At 37.4% G+C, this 21,869-nt stretch overlaps 1 protein-coding gene across 1 annotated transcript in view; it reads right to left on the reverse strand.

Moving 5' to 3' along the window:
- Window positions 1–21,285, reverse strand: part of LOC149195750 (serine/arginine-rich splicing factor SR45a-like) — a 61,757-nt gene extending 40,472 nt beyond the window's left edge. The window contains exon 1 of the mRNA XM_089405420.1: window positions 21,055–21,285. Within this exon, the coding sequence (XP_089261546.1) occupies window positions 21,055–21,057 (3 nt within the window). The 5' untranslated portion in view covers window positions 21,058–21,285. The remainder of the gene's footprint in view (window positions 1–21,054) is intronic.
- Between the last annotated feature and the right edge of the window lie 584 nt (window positions 21,286–21,869).

Genomic DNA, 21,869 nt, shown 5'->3' on the forward strand with positions numbered 1-21,869 from the left:
ACCCCTAGCTCTTGTACTAGCCGATATGTTTACTATTACGTAGGCGCCAGCCTACTGAAGGCTCCAACCTTCACTCGTTTTCCAGCTACTACTGTAAGGGAGCTCCAACCCCCTGGCTCTTGTACTAGCCGATATGTTTACCAGTACGTAGGCGCCGGCCTACAGAAGGCTACGACATTCTCTCTTCCTCCAGGGACCACGTTTCATAAATTTTCAGACTTGATACTCTTGGAACACAACACCATAATATGAAGGCCATGTTTCATCCAATTTTCATACTCGACCCATCAACAACATTGAAGCTCAAAATCAATCACCATTGCAATACAGCGACTGCATTAACCAATCATTGAATACTCTATCATCAATCCCTGAATCACCCAACAACTGAATCACTGAAGCCTTGTCATCAAAACACAGTCACCAGAACACAGAGCAAAACCCAGAACTCTGCAACAACCACTAGAACCAACTGTAAATTCAGATATCATATTTCATAATGTATACGCTACTCTGATGAGCCGAAACAGCGTGTATACGCGCTTTTACCAAAGTGAACCCGCGTACATATCTGCAAATACTAACTTAAAAACTTCACAGCTATTTCAAAATTCAGTCATACCCAGATCATAACATTTGCAGAATAAAATATGCGTCAGAATTCAGATCTAGAATATTCATGAGCAAAAACACCTAATGATAATTCATTTTTCGCCTTAAAATCCCAATCTATCATTAGATCCGATCCCTCATCATCAGCTAAAGTTCATCCTTGGTTCAGATCCAGCAATGCACCATAACCCAATAACCTGCATACTAGATCTCATACTTCATCAGATATTCGATACTTGCACACCTTGGCCTAATGATCTTCTCCTCCTTTTATAGTTTTAGGCCTTTCGCAATACCATGGACCAAAACCACTTAGGACCAATACCTTGGACCAAATACCTAGGATCAATACCTCAAACCAAATACCTTGGACCAAATACCTAGGATCAATACCTCAAACCAGATACCTTGGACCAATACCATGGACCAAATACTTCGGACCAAAAATTTAGTTTTCCAAGGTATACACGCATTTCTTTCTGTGAAAGTACGTGTGTGTGTATACGTGACTTGTAAACAGTGAACCTGCGTGTATACACAGCTTGGTCAATGGTGAACCTGCATATACCTCTCTTTCTTCATTCTGTGAAGACTGATCTGTAATTCTTTGTTGTTTACCTACTATACTGTGATTTTTCATCTGAGTGAGTTGCCTTCTAAACTGATTCCTTGAAGTTGCTCTGCATTTCATCACATCTGTAAACACCACTGTCATGCATTCTGTCACATCTGATATCTCTTCTGTAGATTCATCTAGTTACCATATACAAGTGAGTTGTTCTGCTACAAGTGGGTTGCCATCAAGTACAACACATACATCATAATGCCAACATGAACATCCCTATATCACGAAGAGAAACAAAACTTATAGTCAAGACATACTTTTGAGTTTAGACAAACCTTATAGGAAATCAATTCCAATAGAACTTCCATGCTTTGTCTTGTGAGGTCTTCTCCATAGCCCTTGATCATAGCAGCAACCTTTCCTAAACAGGGAAAATATAGAAAATAAATATGATTAGCATCAAGTGTAAACACATCTAGATAATAAAAAGAAAACCAAATATAGAAGATAATACATGAGTGAGATACTTATCTTATGAAAATGATGAGGGCTCCCTCTTAATCCAATCTTGAGGGATACCTAAAAACTTTAACAAGTTACAAAACAATTCAACAATATATTTCCAAAGAATGTTAAACCTATAAGTTCTAGATATCAAAATACAAAACAAATCAAAACTTCAAAGTAGAAGGGCTTAGTAGTATAAGTCCTTTATTTCCTATTCTTTGGCCTTGTGCTTCTTTAGAGATCCTTCTTCGGCAACATTTGCATGATCTCTATTTCTCGGATTTTCAAGACAATCACTTTTGTAGAGACCCATCTTGTGACAATTGTAACATTCGAATTTGGATATGTCAGTCTTCCTTCTAGGCCCCTTAGTCTTCTTGAATGATCCTTCGTTCTTGTGATCAAAAGAGTAGGCATTTGAAACCTTTTCTTCTTCATTCTCTTTGTTTCTTACTAGAGAAATCCTGACTGCGAACATTCCATAGTTGTTCAAATGTAGGAGTCTCCTTCCAGCTGTTGAGACCTGATGAGAAGGCACTCCATGATGCTGGTAAACTTAGAAGTGCAATGATTACAAGTTCTTTCTCCGGTACTATCTCATCAATCACTTGAAGTTCATCTCTTAATTTGGCTATACTCACAAAGAAAGATGCCACAGTGTCTTCCTTTGTCATTTTTACAGATCTTAGTTCATTTTTAAGGCTTGCTATTTGACCAAGATTCTTGAGAGTGAATAATTTGATATAGCCTCATACATCTCTTGAGTAGACTCTACATTAGATATATAGGGGATGAGGTTATCTTTTATTCCATCCACCATTAGAGTCATAGCCAATATTTGTCTCCCTGAATTTTGCCCTTCTCTGCATCACTTGACTCATTAGTAGGCTTCTTCACCTTTCCCTTGACTAGCTCCAAAACTTTATTCTTTTTGAGGATGAGATCTATCCTCTTCTTCCAAGCCCTGTAGTTAGATGTTCCTTCAAGCTTGCTTTCTCCCTTCATTAAGTAAGACATTGTCCTTGAAGATCATAGATTTGACTCCTTATATGTCCCTTTTGATGACCCTTATTCAAACCTTCTTAGAACTCCTTACTCTTCTTTTAATCTTTGAGCTACCTTTTTCCCTTCTTCACCTTAGCTTTGATACCATGTTAGAAAATCATAAAGGCAGAAAGATTTTCTTTATATTGATAATTACTTGTGATATTCTTATGTTTTCTTATGTTCCTCTTTTATCTTTAGTTCATCAAGCAATTACAAAAACAATAGCACAAAGATCAAAGACACCAGATATAGGTGGACAACTAAGGAAAAACCCCTATCTACGGGAAAACCCACTCAACAACTCTTCCTTAATAACTTCTGAGATAATCCAAGACTCTAACAGACTTCCTCCACACCAAGTCAGCATTTTCTTCCTTTTGTAGATGATAACCTTTTCAACAATAACTTTGACCTAGCAACAACAAAACTTCAATCCAGCAACAACTTCGACCCAGCAATTAGCCCAGCAACAACTTCAACCCAGCAATTAGCCTAGTAACAACTTTGACCCAACAGTATCTTCGTCCTTCTAACAAATATCCCAGTAAATCCACACGAGTGAGAGAGAGACAAACCCAAAAACTTCTATCTTCCTTCTTCCAGCAACTTCGAACTTTTTTTGCTCTTCTTCTTGGATATCAAACTTGTGAGTGAGTGAGTGCCCAAATGATCGAACTGCTTCAATAATAATAAATTTATTTTTCGTTCTTTTGATAAATACATTTCACTGTGACTCAAATACAATTATGAAGACCTGGCCTAGATACATTCTGCAACACAACAAGCCTTGCTCAAATATGAGACAAAGATACAAAAACAGACCCTTGATTATTGGGTTCAAGAGGAGGAAGATGAAGCATTAGAGGAAGTAGTTGTTCCCCCACCCACCCATTGAAGTGGAGGAGGTTGTAAGAGGAATAATATTCGAGGAACACCTACTTCAAACCAAAGAAATCACTCATAGGATGGGTGCTCCACCATAAGAGGGAGAAATAGCCACCCCTATGTTGAGAAATCTAGGGCATAATAATTATGTGATTTCTCTTCTATTAGTAACTTCTTATGAGTGTTTTTTAAGATCTTCTTTTACTTAGGTTTTTAGTGTTCTTCATGCATAAACCATAAAGAGACAAGAGACACAAAATATAGGCTATCATCCGAGGCCAAAACATCTCACTCTTTGAGAGGAAACCCAAAACAAATTCTTCTTCTTATAGAGATTCTAATTGACGAATACCAAGACCAAGACCCTTGACCTATTTGCCTCTCCAAGACCAAGACACAAAGCTCCCTCGTCAACGATAGTCCACCTTATGCTCCTTCCTCCTTCTCGACTTCTTCTTCAACCTTGGCTTGCTTTAGACTTTCAGCTCCCTAGGAGGACTGCACCACTACTGCAACAGACTTCGGCCTTCACTGTTGTAATAGACTTCTCTTCTCGACCTTTACTGCTTCCATAGACTTTCACCTTTCCTTGGCCTTCACTGCTGCAATATACAGGTCTACAATTTTGTGTGTGTGGAGGTAAGATGGCCCACAAAACAGTCCCAAATCAACACAAAATACCTCGTTGCTCTTTCTTCCTTCCTCGCTGGTAACTCGGCTCCCTTGATGACCCTCGCACTTCAGATTGTGATCACCGAAAATCTACCTCTGAAATGATGTCGAGCACTCCTCTTTATAGACGTTGCCCAAGGTAATTAGCCAACCTGACATGTAGGTGAGTCGACGTGATTGTTGGAGGAGACAATTAATTCCACTTTGAAGCCGACTTGAGGTTAATGCTTGTGCTTGGTCTTGGAGGGCTACTTGACATATTCATTGACTCATATACAAATATAATATGCCCAAGAAGGGTCCTTCATACATGACATTGACTCAATTTGACTTTATGACCAATCCTAAGGACTCACAATGGGAGTCAAACTAAAAATAAAATTCCTTGCTCATGAAACCCATGAGACAAGCATTACAATAATAATTTTATTTTTCTTCTTTTCATCAATTACATAAAATCACAATTACACATGTCATTATGAATATCGAACCTAGTTACATTTTTCAACACTCCCTCTTAACTAGGGAGGTATTCATAATGGTACTTGGTCATTCTCAATCTGAAGAATTTCTCATAAGAAGAGTCGGATTGGTAACCCATTTGTATAGCATCATATCAACCAGCATTGTCACATAGCAAGGCCTTGACTAACAACTCTATCTCTCCACGAGATCTGAGCACAATGTTGGTGAGACCAATGATGTATAGACACCCTCATCATTGTCTCTCTTGGAACATACCCCACCCAAGTTCTCAAGGTGTGTTCCACCAGGACTATTCTTATCTTGGATTCCCAATCCTCAAAGAATATTGGTCCTCAACAACTACTCTTATCTTGGATTCCCTAATACATCCTCAAAGAACATTGGATGCCAGATGTTTACCCAATCCTCCATTCTGTCTTCCCAAGTGAAAACAAGAATGATGTGTCTATCTCTCCCTCTTAATTAGGGAGGACATATCTATTCCAATAAAGGAATGTACTCATTCCTACGGAAAGAATGTACCTAAGCTCCCTCTTGTCTTAGGAATTTCCAAGTTTCTTCCAAGTAAGAAACTTGTTTCTAGGCTCCCTCTTAATTAGGGATCTACAGCATCTCCTCAGGTTGAGATGATGGGAAAACCAACTACTTGAAGAACTCCTCCTCATGATGTCATGAACTTCTTTTCGTCATTCAGGAGTCTTCATATTTTGGGACTTCTTCTTAGGGCACAGACCATCCATCACTTTCATCCATGAGTCAATCATGTCATCATCGGAAAGTGATCCATCAATCCATATTTAGCCTTCCTTCATGCCATGCTTCCTTCTTCATCCCATAGTTCTTTAATATGTGCACCAGTGGTGGAAGACATCCATAGATCTTCCCTCGGCAGCTCTACATAAACCCATCTAGATATTTGTTCACAAATAAAGGAATGAACATTAAAATCAACATTATCTTTGTGATGGTCTTTCATCATGACATCTTCTAGTTTGCATCAACATCCTGCATACATATCTACACATCTCCCAAAGATATATATTGTCAAGGATCTCTTTCTTTTTCAGACTCCATTAGAGTCTTCATATCTTTCACGGAGATATCCAAGTCAAATCTTCTTGGTCTTTCGGATGTTGAAAGCCTTTACCATGGTTGCATATTCCACAATCTCTTCCTTCCTTTCTTCACACATTTCATTCCCAGGAGCTTCCCATCAAAGTTCCTCAATTGTAGTCAACCACCTCATATGTCATATGAAGACATATTATGTTGATTTCATCTGGTGAATGTATGACCCCTGCATTCCTACATTCCTTCGTGGGAGGAGATCCTTTCTTTTGATCATGCTCTTAAGATGGAGCATTGGTTCATGATACCTGCAACCATATGACATGACTTCCACAAATGTATACATACCTCATTTTTCCTTTGGGTCATCTAGACTTCCTGCAATAGCGTCCTTGATTGAAAGAGCTTCAATCCCTTGATATGCTTCACTTTTATGTCATCATACCATCCCATGAATTCCACAAGATCGGAATTCTTGATGAAACACTTGCTTTTCCTCATGATCGGTGAACCTTTCAATAAAGATTCCATCAAAGAATCTTGAGTATCTAAAGTATCCCCATCAGAATATTTTTCCTTTTGACAAATGTATGATGACCCTTAAACTAGATACCTTGCCACTTATGTTTCCAATGAGATTTCCAAGAGCTATATCCTTGACTTCCATAAACTCTAACCATCTTTCATGCTTCTCTATGATGATGTCTCGAGCTATTACTTCCAATGCTTCTATGATGCCTTGATGCATCCCATTTAGTGAATCGTGGCCATATCTTACAGCAGAAGAATTAGGAATTTTAGAAGAACTTAGGTGAGGAAAACTATCTCAGTAATAGAGATCTCTTACTTCCTCTTTCTTGGACTTCTTCTTTTCAACTTCCTCCACTTCTTTTGGCGATATGGGCTTCTTCTCTTCCTCTTTTGTTATTGTCCTTCTTGATCTTAGGACAATCTCTTTTGTAGTGTCCATATTCTTGGCAACCATAGCATTGTATTTTAGCCATGTTCTTCTTATTTTTCTGAGGACCAAACTTTCCAAATTGTCCCTTTCCAAAGTGTAGCATAAGCTTGACTTTCACCTGCACCCGCATCAGATTTGGCCTTTAGTCTAGATTCTTCAATCTTGCACAATGACCATAGATCCTGGAATGGAGTAGCTTCTTTCTTCCCATAAATACTTGAAGTAAAGTTACCCCATTCCTTCGATAGTGCATTTAATACCCCATTGTAGTCATTTCACTATCAGACATGACTTCTCCTAGATCTTGTAGTTGATCCCGGATCTCAAATATCCTAATAAAGTATGAGGCTATTCCATCTTTGCTATACATCTTCAGCTTGTAGAATTCTTGCCTTAATGAGATGACTTCTCTAGCAGTGCTTATGGAATATAACTCTACCAGTTTGTCATAGATTTTTTTTGAAGTTTCGAGTTTAGATACATATGGGATGAGGGATCCTTGATGGATTCTATGAGAATCCTAACTTCCCCTTTCATATACTTGGCAAGAGCTTGGGCTTCTTCTTCTCCTAGTTTTGTGGTAGATCCTTTGACATGATCCATCACCTCATTTTCAATGAGATTCAGATTTGTCCTTTTCTTCCATGCAAGATAGTTTGAAGCCCCAACCAATTTGTTGCTTTCCTTGCAAAGAGACATTTTGATAGATATACTTACTTGATAGAATGCTCCTTCTTCTTGTTGCTTCCTTGATGTTGATGATGATATAGAGGATAGAAAAATTTCTTTTGATGAAGATAGTTTTCTTCAATAATGATCCTTGATCCCACAGAGAGGGAGATCCCTTGGATCTTTTGATGATGATGATGTCTTCAATGGTAGGGATCTTGCTTGAGAGAGATCGCCTTAGAGTCTTGATGACAACGCCTCTAGCTTCCTTTGGATGAATAGACTTCAAAACACTTCAACTTGATTTGTAGATCCTTTCAACTTGAGTAGACGTAGGGTTTTGGCCTTCTTTTCTTGATGATGATCTTAATACTTCTTGACTTCAAGATGATCTTCGCTTTGATGCCTTCCTTGAGATTTGATCCTTGAGTGTCCCTTGATAAGATGCCCTTCCTTGACTTAGTCACCTTAGCTCTGATACCATGTTGAGAAATCTAGGGCATAGTAATTATGTGATTTCTCTTCTATTAGTAACTGCTTGTGAGTGATTTTTAAGATCTTTTACTTGGGTTATTAGTGTTCTTCTTCATCAAAAAGCTACCAATGCATAAACCATAACGAGACAAGAGACAGAAAATATAGGCTTTCAGCCAGGGCCAAAACCTCTCACTCTTTGAGAGGAAAACCCGAACAAATTCTTCTTCTTATAGAGATTCCAATTGATGAATACCAAGACCAAAACCCTTGACCTATTTGCCTCTCCAAAACCAAGACACAAAACTCCTTTGTCAACGATAGTCCACCTTATGCTCCTTCCTCCTTCTCAACTTCCTCTTCAACCTTGACTTGCTTTAGACTTTCAGCTCCCTAGGAGGACTGCTGCGACAGACTTCGGCCTTCACTGTTGTAATAGACTTCTCTTCTTGGCGTTTATGGCTTCCATAGACTTTCACCTTTCCTCAGCCTTCACTGCTGCAATATACAAGTCTGCAATTCCGTGTGTGTGGAGGTAAGATGGCCCACAAAACAGTCCCAAATCAACACAAAATACCTCGCTGCTCTTTCTTCCTTCTTCGTTGGTAACTCGGTTCCCTTGATGACCCTCGCACTTCAAATTGTGATCACCAAAATCTGCCTTTGAAATGATGTTGAGCACTCCTATTTATAGTTGTTTCCCAAGGTAATTAGCTGACCTGACATGTAGGTGAGTCAACGTGACTGTTGGAGGAGACAATTAATTCCACTTTGAAGCCGACTTGAGGTTAATGCTTGTGCTTAGTCTTGGAGGGCTACTTGACATATTCATTGACTCATACAAATATAATATGCCCAAGAAGGGTCCTTCATACATGACATTGACTCAATTTGACTTTATGACCAATCCTAAGGGACTCACAATGGGAGTCAAACTAAAATAAAATTTCTTGCTCATGAAACCCATGAGACGAGCATTACAATAATAATTTTATTTTTCTTCTTTTCATCAATTACATAAAATCACAATTACACATGTCATTATGAATACCGGACCTAGTTACATTTTTTAACACCCTAACCCCGCCTCTTGACCACCGAAGTAAAGTTGGTTATACAAGCCAAAATAATCTAACACTTTCTTTAGACTAGGGAACTCAACCTCATGGTTCAAGTTCAAGGGGCTTTTACATGCCTTACCCATAGCAGGGTGGCTAGTGTGGTGAGCTGTTAAAATTTTATTGTAGTTAATCTAGTAATTATTCTCCTATCTTTTAGATTATTTGTTCCAACAAATTAATTTACTACAAATACTAAATAAAAACACAATTGCAAATTTCACCAAATAATAAATCACGAGAACTAAGAAAACAACACACATAAAATAGACAACGAGATATTTGAACAAATCGTCCTTGGAAAAAACCCCAGAGTGGGGAAAACCAATTTTGCAAATGAGGGTTTATATTATTAAATTCTTTAGCAAGTTGAGAATGTACACAAACTACTTGCTCGACACAAGCAAAGCTCTAGCAATTTTCTCTTCACTTCAACTAACCGAATCGCACTGGAAAATCGAAGATCTTCCTCTGCAAATTAATTCGGCCTCAACTGGGCAACTCACATTTCTCTGTGAACTCACAATGCCCACTAGATATGCGCACTAGCCCTCCCAGAAATTCGCACTACCTCTGAGAAAATTATAACACAAGTTTTTCTGCCTCCAGCAACTCGAATAACCCATCGCACTACCTCCAACAAATCGCGCTGGCAACTGGAAACTGGCAATCGAAACTATTTCCAACAACTTGCTCTGGTAAACTGGCAACTCATGCTGGTTATCTCGGCCTCCCTCTTGCAAAACAATTCGGCCTCCTTTTGTATCTCAGAAAACCGGAGTCATTGTGAAGAATTTCTCCGGCAATGTTGAAATTGTAACTAGTGTTGGTCTTCATAATGTAATGTAATTTTATCATTGACATATTTATCAAGCATGTTCTTCATGCTCAAAGAGTCAAAAAGAGTTAAAAGAATTTATTGAGTCAAAAGAAATTGTACTTGAGTCATGTCCCATTTGGACATTTGAAAAAAAAAAAAAAGGAATTTTATTTTTGAGTCAGTCAACACAATAACCAAGGTGGCCCTCCTTGGACAAGTCAACCTATGTGGCACCTAGTCGACCCTCCTAGACAGTTACATATAAGATTCAACTCGACATCTTGGAAGACCATTCAGTTCATTACATCATATATCGAATTTTTCACCTAATCAAGAAGGAAGAGAGCCGAAAGAAGAAGAGAAGAAAGTCGAAGAAGAGCGAAAACCGAGTCTTTCTGCTTTTTTTATGTTCACACGTGCGGAAATTGTGGCGTCCCTGAGGTAATTACAGGACCGAAAATTTTGTGATTTGACCAGATTTCAGAAAGTTTGACCAATGTTGACGTTCGTTGACTTTGACTTCTTGGAGGAGACTTGGAGGGTTGAGTTGAAACCTTTGTGGTAGTTTGGTCTTGGTCTCAGTCTTGGATATCTATGATCTAATTCTATAAGAAGAGAATTGTTGGGTTTTCCCCCTTGTGGGGTTTTGCCCTGGCTTGGAGCCTAAATCTTGGTGTCACTTGTTTTCTTGTGATCTTTATGTTTTGCACATTTGTATAATTGCTTGATGAAGAAAACATTATAAGTAATAAGAAGCCAACTAACATTCACAAGTAATTATCAAGAAGAGAAATTGAGCATCATCTCTATTACACTTGGTTTCACAACATGGTATCAGAGCTAAGGTAAAAGGAAGGCAACTTGAAGATCACAACCTGTTGGCATATTTGAAGCCACTCTAGCAGCAATTATCTCTCTCTCCACCAAAGCAAAGAAAGAAGGCTTGAAGATCATAGCAGCCATCGCTCACTTAAGGACATTGTTAAAGGCTCTTGGAAATATCATCAACTCTCGCTCACTCATCAGAATTCTTGAAAACATTCTTATAATAGTTTCTCCTTCTTTGACAAGTAAATACTCTTTTGTACTCTATGTCTAATCCTCTCGACCAGATGGCATCTATTTGTAAGGAAGGCAACAAACTTGATGGAGTTTCTAACTTCAAGGCTTGGAAAAAGAGAATTGATTTAGTTCTCAAAGAAAATGAAGACATGCAATTTGTTGAAAGGACAGTTGCACAACCAGACAAGAACAATGCTCAAGAAGTGGCCAAATACAATAAGGGAGAAATTAGAGCTCAAAGAATTATCTAAGTCTATCAAAGATCATCTTATCTCTTTTGTTTCAAATTTGTCTACATCCAAAGAAGTCCATGGTAAATTGGTCAAATTATATTCCGCCACTACTACCAACCAAAAGATATCTCTAAGGAATTAACTCTATGGAACAAGAATGACAAATGAAGAAGATACGACTTCATACTTTATGAGAATATAAAAAATCAAAGATCAACTACAAGGAATTGGAGAAACCATATCTGACTCTGAATTAATCACTTTCGTAATCAATGTTTTACCTCCAGCTTAGGATGGTTTTGCAAGAGGTATCTATGCGAGAAAAGATACTCCAACTTTTGAAGAAATTTGGGCTCTATGTGTTCTAGAAGAAATAAGGTTGAAAGATAAAGATGATATCGAACCCAATAATAAAAGTTCTCAAGCCTTTACTGCTAGACCAAAGAAGTTGTTTGGAAAATTTGGAAGATTTGAATCTCATCACAAGTACAACAACAAGAAGTCTCATGGAAACCGGGATATGTCCAAAGCTCAATGCTTTGGTTGTCATGAATATGGACACATTATAAGAGGGAGTCCCAAGAACTCTAAGAATAATAAGAGCAATAAGAGAGAGGATAGAAATGAAGCATTAACAACAAAAGATGAAGGAGCCAAAAAGAATCCCAAGGTCAAAGACACCAAGGACCTCTACTATTAATAACAATGAAGAATATGGCATGCCCAGGTTTAAAGTTAAGTTTGCTTTTTCATTTCTTGTTGGCAATTATTAAAGTAGCATTTTCAGAATAAATGATTATTGGGATTCGTAAATTATAAAATCTCTTCATGGAAATCGAGATTAAGATGGAGCATATAGTTTTGGAAGAAATAGAGTCATTGAAGCTGCCTATACAAAGTTCTAGAAAAAGCATTCAATCGCATTTAAGTTGTTCATCATGAATATTTAGAGGCAGCCAACATCTCTTTTAAGATTAAGAACTACAAATTGACAATAGAAGCAGAACAATAGAAGAGTCAAAGTCAATGTGCAATGTTGTCGCTCAAATTGTACAAGCACTGCGACAATGACTCAGGTCGGGGATTGTCACCCTGATCCCCAACCTCTCCATTCTAGTTGTCTCCCAACACATCCTCGAGGAATTTCCTCTTCGACTACTCTTTCCCATTGGATGCCCTACCACATCCTCAAAGTGTATCGGAATCAACTAGGGAGGATATACTCGTTGCTATAAAAGGAATATACACAAATTCCTTCTTACCTAGGAACTTGCCCAAGCTCCCTCTTAACTAGGGACTTGTTTCCAACATCAGCTATTAGCTCTTTGGTGGAGATCATGGTACTATCAGTTGCTAGTAGGGCTCCTCCTTTCGATGTCATGAACTTCAACTTCTTCATCATGGAGCCTTCATCTTCTAGATCTTCTTCATAGGGCATCAGCCATCTTCTCCATCACTTTCCTTCAATGAATTATAAGGTTGAACCAATAGTCATGTCATCCATCTCTTCACTGAAAAGTGATCTTCTAGTCCACATCTAGCTATCCTTCATACAGCTACCCCTTCTAAGCCATGTTTCTTTCAGGATCTTCCATCCAATCACATGAGTACTTATTTGTAGGTGACATCTTCAACTCTCTTTCGGTAGCCCCGTATTAACCCAACCAGATGTTTTCAAAAAATCAAAAATGAATAGTAAATCAAAGTTACCTTTTCATGATGGTTGTTTGTCATGACATCAGCTTCTTGCAACATCAACATCCTGCATATGTATGAATCCATCTCCAAGGCATTCAGTATCAAGGGTCTCCTTCTTTTCCAGACTTTATCATAGTCTTCATATCTTCTCCATGGAGATGTCATATAGCTAATTCTCCTAGTTATCGGATGTTGATCACATATCTTATTTTACATGACTATAGTTGCATCTTTCACGAACGCTTCTCCTTTTCTTCACATATTGCTTCCTTGGGAACTTCTATACATAGTTCCTTCATCATAGGAACCATAGTTGCCAACCACCTCATATTCCATATGAGGTCATATGATCTTGATTTCATCCAATATGTAGAAGAGTTCAAAGCATAATATTATCTACATGCCTTTAGCTTCATTCTAATAGAAGAGATCCTTCTTCTTTGATCATGCTCATGAGATAGAGCATTCAACCATTATATCTACAACCATATGATGACATGACTTTTATCTCTCTATTACCAAATATATACATACCTATTTCTTCATGTGGTCATCTAGACTTCCTTCTACAACTTCCTTTCCTTGCTTGAAGATGAGAGTGCTTCAAACAACTCAACATGTTGCACATCTTCATCATCATACCTTACCAGGGGATCCCACACAAGGTGGACTGTAGACTATCCGCAAGACATTTTGCTTCTTCCATGTGGAGGTGAACCTTCTAATGAAGATTCCAATGGAGAATCTTGATTATCCTCATCCTGCAAATGCTCTTTCCTAATGATGATAATGTATGATGATTTCTTTATCTTCTATTATGTTAGATGACATTCCTCCAACCATATATACTTCTACTTTGGTTGTCCTTACATGCTTCCAACGGAGATATCATGAGCTACTTTCTTTTTATCATGATGACTTTCTACAACCATGTAGACTTCTACTTCAATTGTCCTTTCAAGCTTTTATGATGATGTCATCTTTATCTCAGCTCTAATGCATCCTATCATTCTTCCGATGCTTTCCATCATGACTACTATCTTTTATAAACTTGAAAAGAACTAAGTGTAGGGGATTATCTCAATCATAGTCAAGATCTTTCACTTCCTCCTTCTTTGTCTTCTTCTTTTTGAGTTCTTCTACTTCTTCAATGACATGGGCTTCATTTCTTTCTTTTCTCTTTTTGTTGTCCTTCTTAAGTTTAGGACAATTCCTTTTAAAGTGCCCATATTCATTACACTCATAGCATTGTATCTTCGACATACCGATCTTCTTCTTCTTTTGAAAATCAAACTTTCCAAACTTTCCTTTTCTCTTAGCCATGGCCGCATATGCTTGTACTTGTTCATTTAATCCAACATCGCTCTTCACCTTCAACCTAGTTTCTTCAATTTTACATAATGATCAAAGTTCATTGAATGGGTTGGCTTCCTTCTTTCCATAGATACATGAAACAAAGTTGCCCCATTCATCAGGTAGTGCATTGAGCACAACCGTGGTCATTTCTTTATCAGACATTATTTCCCTTAACTCTTGTAGTTGATCTCTTATTTGTGTCACCCTCATAAGGTATGAGGCTATCCCTTCTTCCTTTGATACCTTCATCTTCTATAGCTCAGTTCTCAAAGATATCACTTATCCTGTAGTGCTTGTAGAAAACAGTTCTACCAACTTTTCATAGATTTCTTTTAATGTCTCCATCTTTGCTACATAAGGGATGAGTGAATCCTTGATTGATTCTATAAGGAGGATTCTTTGAGCCCTTATTTCCCCTTGAATATATTTTGATAATGCTTGAGCTTGCTCTTTAGATAGTTTCGAGATGGAGCCCTTTACATATTCATCAACTTCATTTTCTATGAGGATCAAATCTATCCTCTTCTTCCATGCAAGGAATTTGATGACTCAACCAATTTATTGTTTTCCTTGCAAAATGAAGCCATTTTGATAGTAGATTCAGACATAGATATAAAGATACTTACTTGTCAAGTGAAGATGCTCCTCAATAATGATATCTTCAACTTGATGATGTTGCTTCCTTGATGATCTTTGAGATGTGATATTTGCTTCAATGTGAGGAAGATCACCTTGGTGTCTTAGATGATGATTGCAACGCTTCTTCTTACTTCCCTGGATGATAATGTAGAATGTGTAGACCTCCCAGGGTGCTTCAAATGCAAAGTCCTTCTTTCATTGGAGGTAGGTTTTTGAGGTCTTATTTTCCTTGTGATGATGTGATCCTTGAAATGAGTACTCCTCCTTGGTGCTTCTTGTTCCTCCTTAATGGTTTCCTTGTGCTCGACCCTTATGTATCCTTCTTCAATGATGTAACCTTCAATGTTGCCTCTTCTTGACTTGTCAACTTAGCTCTGATACCATGTTGAGAAATCTAGGGCAGCTAGATTAGAGTGATTTCTTACTTTGATAAGCGCTTGTGATATTCTTTTACTTAACTTGATGTACTTGTATTTAGCTTCTTCTTTCACTTGATTATTATTGTGTTCTTATCATCAAACCACTACCAAACTATGAAGATCAATGAGACAAGAGGACACAAAATGTAGGCTACTAGCCAAGGCCAAAACCTCTCCTCTTCAGACGAAAACCCACAAGAATTCTTCTCTTCTTATAGAATCTTCAAATGACAAATTCCAAGACCTAAGATCCCTCCAAGACCAAGTTGACCTTCCTTTACAGCTTCTAGCAACTAACTTCGACCTTCCAACAACATCAACCCCCAACAACACTTTTTGCAACTTCGACCTACCAGATTCACAGCTTTGAACTTGATGCAGCTTTACAACTTCAACCTAGATGCAGCTTCACAGCTTCGACCGTGATGCAACTTCACAACTTCAACCTAGATGCAGCATCCTAGCTTCGACCTAGATGCAGCTTCACAACTTCAACCTCGATGCAGCTTCACAGCGTCGATCCAGCTTCAGAATTTCGACTTGCCCATCAACTTTAGAAACCCTAACATGAGAGAGAGAGGTCCAAAACTTTGATCTTGCTCTTCTTCTTCTTATCCTTGATTTTCATCCTTTTTTCAACTTTCTTGAGGAGATCGAACTTGCTTGTTGTGTGTCCAAATGAGGTCGAGTTCCTTCTTATATATAGGCTTTCTAGGGGTACGAATTGTCTTCTTGAGGCCGACTTGATCTCTTGTAGGCCGACTTGATCTTGGAGGGTCATTTGACACTATTTTGACTCAAATAAATTCTTTTGACTTGTTACAATATACCCAATAGGGTCTTCTTCATATGACAATGACTCTATTGACTTCATAATAATATGACAAACCTAGAAGCACTCAATGGGTGCTTGACCAATAAATAAATTTATCTTAAGCATGAAACCCATGCATCAAGAATGATAATAATAAATTTATTTTTCTCTTTTCATCAAATACATAAAATCATGACTACAATAGACATTATGAAGACCGAACCTAGTTACACATTTCAACACCCATGAAGTTGGGAGTCCATTCAATGTAATGTTCACTAGCTCTTCATCTACAACCTTCTCCCCAACTATAGCAAGTTGAACACGAACGTGTGTGCCCTTTATAGGATAATTGGTGACTGAGTTTGATCTAGTCATCTCTACAGATTTTAGTTTGTCCCACCAAATATCTTCCTATTTATGTTCTCGCTTTGGTGGAAGCTCACTAGGGCATCAAACATTTCCTTTGTCATTGTGTTCTTAGATATATGAGGGATCAAATGATCCTTTATAGCATCCAATGTCATCCACTTGGCCTTCACTTCCCTCTTTATGATACTTTATGGCATCCAACGTCATCCACTTGGCCTTCACTTCCCTCTTTTTGTAAGTTGTCAACTATTATGGATCTATAGGGGAAGGCACAACATCTTTGACAATAACCAAGGATCATTCTCTTTTAGTAAGAGTGTAACCCTCACTTTCTATGACAGATTATTTGAGGCACTACCCAATTTCTCCTCAAATCTGAGGCTAATTAATGCCATCTCTGAGATCTATTGCACAAACTCCCAAATCTAAAAATTAGTTTTGAAACTCTCTAACTACCAGTCCATCTTCCCTACAATTGATCTACGCTACAAATCCTTGAGAATCTCAATTAGAGAAATTAGCTCTAATACCATGTAAATTTTCCAACCTAGATGATTGTTGTTCTTATGGTCTCAGTTAAACACATAAATTGTTGAATTTAATTAATGTCGAAATTAATTTTAGAACATAGCATCAAATCATACGATATATGGAAAAGTAAAATAGCATAAACATTAAATAGTTTCACACACACAAGTAATTTCACCTTCAAAATCAGCTTTTGATTCCTTTGGCAAAGCTTACAAGGTAACCTCCATAGTGTTTTAAAACCTAGTAACTACATTATTATCAAAAGCACCCTACACATAGGACTACAACCTACCTAAGAGAGGTATGCAACAAAAACTTGTCATACAACCCCATTGTATGACAATATTGCATGATCCATATGATTATACAATCTATATAGTACGATTGTACATACCCATATAGACATGTAAACTATATGGATCTGTATGGCAATATGGATTATACAACTTTTCCATATTATGCAAATCTTGCTCAACCTCGTCCAGCTATGTCTAAGCTCTCTATCTTGACTTGTCTTTATACTTTTAGTTGAAATCCTAATCTACTATGAAATCCTAATCTACTAAAACCCTCATCTCTCAATGAGATCTACAATTGAGATTTATCCAAGTCTAAATCATAGATGATTGAATAACACAATTTATTGGGCATTATCTAAATATAAAACTTTTCACATTTTCCTAAAGCAAATTGCAAAACAGAATTACTTTTCAAAATATCTCAAACTACATCTAGCATGTTCATATCAAACTTGTGACTACATGTTTTGTACGACTGTACCAACTATACCATACCACTATACACACCCATAAGTTGTGTGGATTATACAAATTTGTATAGCTGTATGAATCTGTTCCATTGTGCAAATATGCCTCTTTCTTGAATCCCTATTCTCCCTATCTCCCAAATGCTCAACCTCGTCCAACTATATCTGAACTCTCTATCTTTACTTGTCTTTATACTTTTAGTTGGAACCCTAATCTCTCAACGAGATCTACAATTGAGATTAATCCTAGTCATTGGCGCCTCACAAAGCCATGTCCTCACTAGTTTGGAATCATCAACCTCCATCCGTCACTCGATGCCCTAATTCTAGATAACCATAAAAAAAAAGGAAGTAACCTACCAAGTAGAAGTTGATCTCTGAAGTGGATGTGGCTAGAGAATGGAAGCGCGAAGATGAAGAGCCTCCTACATGTATAAGGCAAAGCATCTCTAGTTGGGGGCCAGGTGTCTGTATCTAGCTAAAAAGACAGTGGAACCATCCTTGAATCTCATAATAAATTGGGCAACGAAAGATGGAGTGCTCCTCGATCTCTACCAAATGGAGATGGCAGAACACAAATTACAAAATAGAATTACTTTTTGACATATCTCAAACTACTTCAAGCACATTCATATTCAACTTTTGCAAAAGATGCATGCCTAGGGTGTGTTTAGTTGTGAATAGCTTGGTTGAGCCTAAAATCAAATGGGTTGGACGAGTGACCTATGAGTTCATAACTAGTTTCTTTCACCCCAACGGTCTCATATCTTGAATTAGGAGTGGCACCTACTATGGATTCCTGCAGTTGGGTGCAAAATTGCTTGTACACAACCAATTTCTTGGACCATCTTGGTGAAAAGAAAAGCATCCAATCTCTGCTCCTAAATGCCTGTTTATTAATCTGCATTGAAGTTTAATTCCTACTTACAAATGAAATTCAAAATGGAATCGCTGGTTTAAATGAGTTTATGGATGTTTATTTCTGCTGCATTAATTAATTGCATGCAAGTATAAATTTAAATGGCCTTAAAATTTAATGGGTTCAAAATTCAAATTCATCTCGAATCTTTCAAAGCCAGGTGGCATTCCTGCCCTCAAGGTTGGGAGATCTTTCAAAGGGTACATTACATGATGGTATCCACGGGTGTAAAAGTTGCCCTACTATTCTTTCCTTTTAAGATTCCTGCAATCATATTAGTAGTCCCCTAAATGTAGGGTAGAAAAACTTTGAAAATGTAATTAGAATCGATCAGATCCTGATCTCAGTTATGCAGATCTCTAAAGGTAATTTTAAAATCCTTGATATCTTTTATGACCATTTTCTTAAAAGACCTTAAAAGCAACATAATTTTAAATAATAATAATAATAAAACTGTTGGATGAAAAATTGTAAGCAAACCCTACATGCCACCAGTTGCCATCAACTCCAACTCATAAAAGATCACTTTGACCTCTTTGAGGTACCCTTGTATGGACTAAACCAAGCGTACATATTCAACTCAGACTAAGCAAAAAACTCAAAAAGAACTCTGCAGCAAAAAATCATTCAAAATGAGGATTTTTCTTTTCCTTTTTTGCATTCATATTTGACACCAGCTATTTTTTCCCTCCGCAGGTAGTCAAATTCACTAAGGGGCAGAGCCAAGACAAGTTTGATAATGACGTACTCAGAGAACACACATTTTTTTCAACTATGGCACTCATAGATTGTAATTAATATACCTGTGGTTTCATATTGCAGTGTCATCCTGCCCTTTAATGGCAAGTTTACCCAACTTTCTATATTTCACTATAGACCCAAGCCAATTGGCAAGGGAGCTTATAAAATTTGTAATCATTACAACTCCACTGGTCACCCCATTGAAGAATGTTTCAAAGGGGAAAAATGTTTGAACAAACCTTGGAAATACTCCAAAAGACGGGGATTAATAATCCTTTGTGTCAACAACCAGAATAACCCAAATCCACAGACAGTGACCACTGAGAACTATTACACAGATAAAAAGGATTACATCGCACTACAAGATCAAGGATTATCTGTGGGCCATATATGTTATTAACTTAATTTTCGAATTCCAGTTAAGGTACTACTGCTTATTTCGTGTCCATCACTATTAATGTAATTAGACAGCAAGCTAGCAGTCCGAAGTGCTTAACTTTTGGACAAGGCAGCTTATGGAAATATTTTTGAACTTGGGCCATTAAATGATGGTAATTTGCTTACCAAGGATGGGCACACTCTCAATAGTCCGTCACAGGTTGGTGAAGATATTTGCACTTTTCAAAGTCGATACTCTCGGAATCGATTAATCCAAGTCCGAGAACATAAATCAACTTTTGAAATGGAATTAACGGCTCCTCTAAAAAGGCACACCTGAAATACCAGAAGCAGGAAAAGGGTAAAGAACAGGCAACAGGAAGGTAAAGAAAAATGTGGCTAGAGACTTTCAACCGCTAAACATGCGAATCCACCTCCCCTCCCATCATACACTATGTACATAAAAATGACTAGTAATGTACTAATGTACTGTCATGCCAGAGGAATGAAACGAACTGAACAAGAAACTAGTCTCTGGGTTAAATTTCTGGGAACACACCAAGACTCTTTCAACATTATGTATTGCTCCTGTTGCATTTTACTCTACCTACTGCTGCTGACTTTTAGTGGAACCATCTATACTTCCCAAGCACAATTACATGACAAAATTATGCCATCCATAACATATGAAATAGAACGGAGATCCGCGTAAAAGCACCCCAATATAGGATCGCATACGTACGGGAAGGTCTCAAAGGACGATCCGGATAATAAAGAGACAAATGATAAATTCACAAAATAAAGTTAATTAGACTCAAACGAACCCCAAGACCAGAAATAAATGAAATTCTTCTATAGATATATTACTCTCGGCGATTGTTTTCAACATTGTTCACCACAATTTCTCTGAAACAAACAAATCATCGCAAAATGGCATAATTGCGGTTATTTTTTGCCTACAATTAAATACATACAAAGTTCGAAATAATTTATTTCGTCTTTACAGGGTAATCTCATAATGACTATCCTAACGTTGCAGCTGAAATTTTCTGTTAATGTCTCAACTAATGATAAGAGACTTCTAGACAGTTGAACAAAATTTCAAAACGCCGAGAACTTAAAGCTTCATTGCAATGGCCTGTTACTTGAAAATAAAATAAAAATAAAAAGAGAAAATAAAACCCTAAAGTGGAATGAAATTACGCAAGCGATGCACAAGGAAGATGAAAGTATCCACAGTACCATTGCCAGTCGTTGGTTAAGATTTTCTGCTTTCGAACGCCAACCGTTTTGTGTTGGGCAGTGTATTTTCTTCAAACCCTCTGCAACTTCTCTTCTTCTTCCGCAAATCTCGATTGATATAGTAATTTTGTTTTGAGAAAGAGAGGGAGAATGAACATTGGCCTCTTTCTAGGGTGAAGTCAGGCCATAGTTGTTCCAAGGACTTGGTCACATGGAACGGACTTGAAGAGAGGGGGATTGGCTATTTATTTGGTTAAACTGAAAGGGATGGAAGTATTAATGTATGACCGAAATTTCAGCCTACATAGTTTTACAACTTAGTTTGAAGAGATGCTGTTAGGTTAAAATAATGTTATATTAAAAATAATTATATTACAACTTAGTTCGAAGAATATATTAAAAATAATAATAATAAAAATATTTTGGTTAAAAACTTAAATTTTAAATTTTAAACCCAAATAAAGGGTATAAAAATGGATGTAATATTTGAAATATATTTAAATTTTAAGAATTTAAGTTTACATTCTTAAAAAAAAATAATGTGCATATCATTTTTAAGTACTATTTTTAATTATAGAGTTCATGCTTTTGTGATCCATATCAAGTTTGTGAGAGATTTTTGGGCGAAAATTACATGGAATACCATTTGTCCACGTGTTTCGAACCAACTAGTGTGGTTCATCGTCAGGACAAGTTGAAGAACCAGATCAAGCTTAGCAAGTTAAATAGTCTGAGCAGAGCCTCCAACGGCTAACTTGACCAACGGCTAGTTTGACTCTAGGACCGGGGTCAAAGTTATTTTATTAATATTTAGG

Source organism: Pinus tabuliformis, chromosome 2_2 (assembly GCF_031772625.1).
Source record: "Pinus tabuliformis cultivar Carrire ecotype Pingquan chromosome 2_2, CPIR1, whole genome shotgun sequence".
NCBI classification, from domain to species: domain Eukaryota; kingdom Viridiplantae; phylum Streptophyta; class Pinopsida; order Pinales; family Pinaceae; genus Pinus; species Pinus tabuliformis.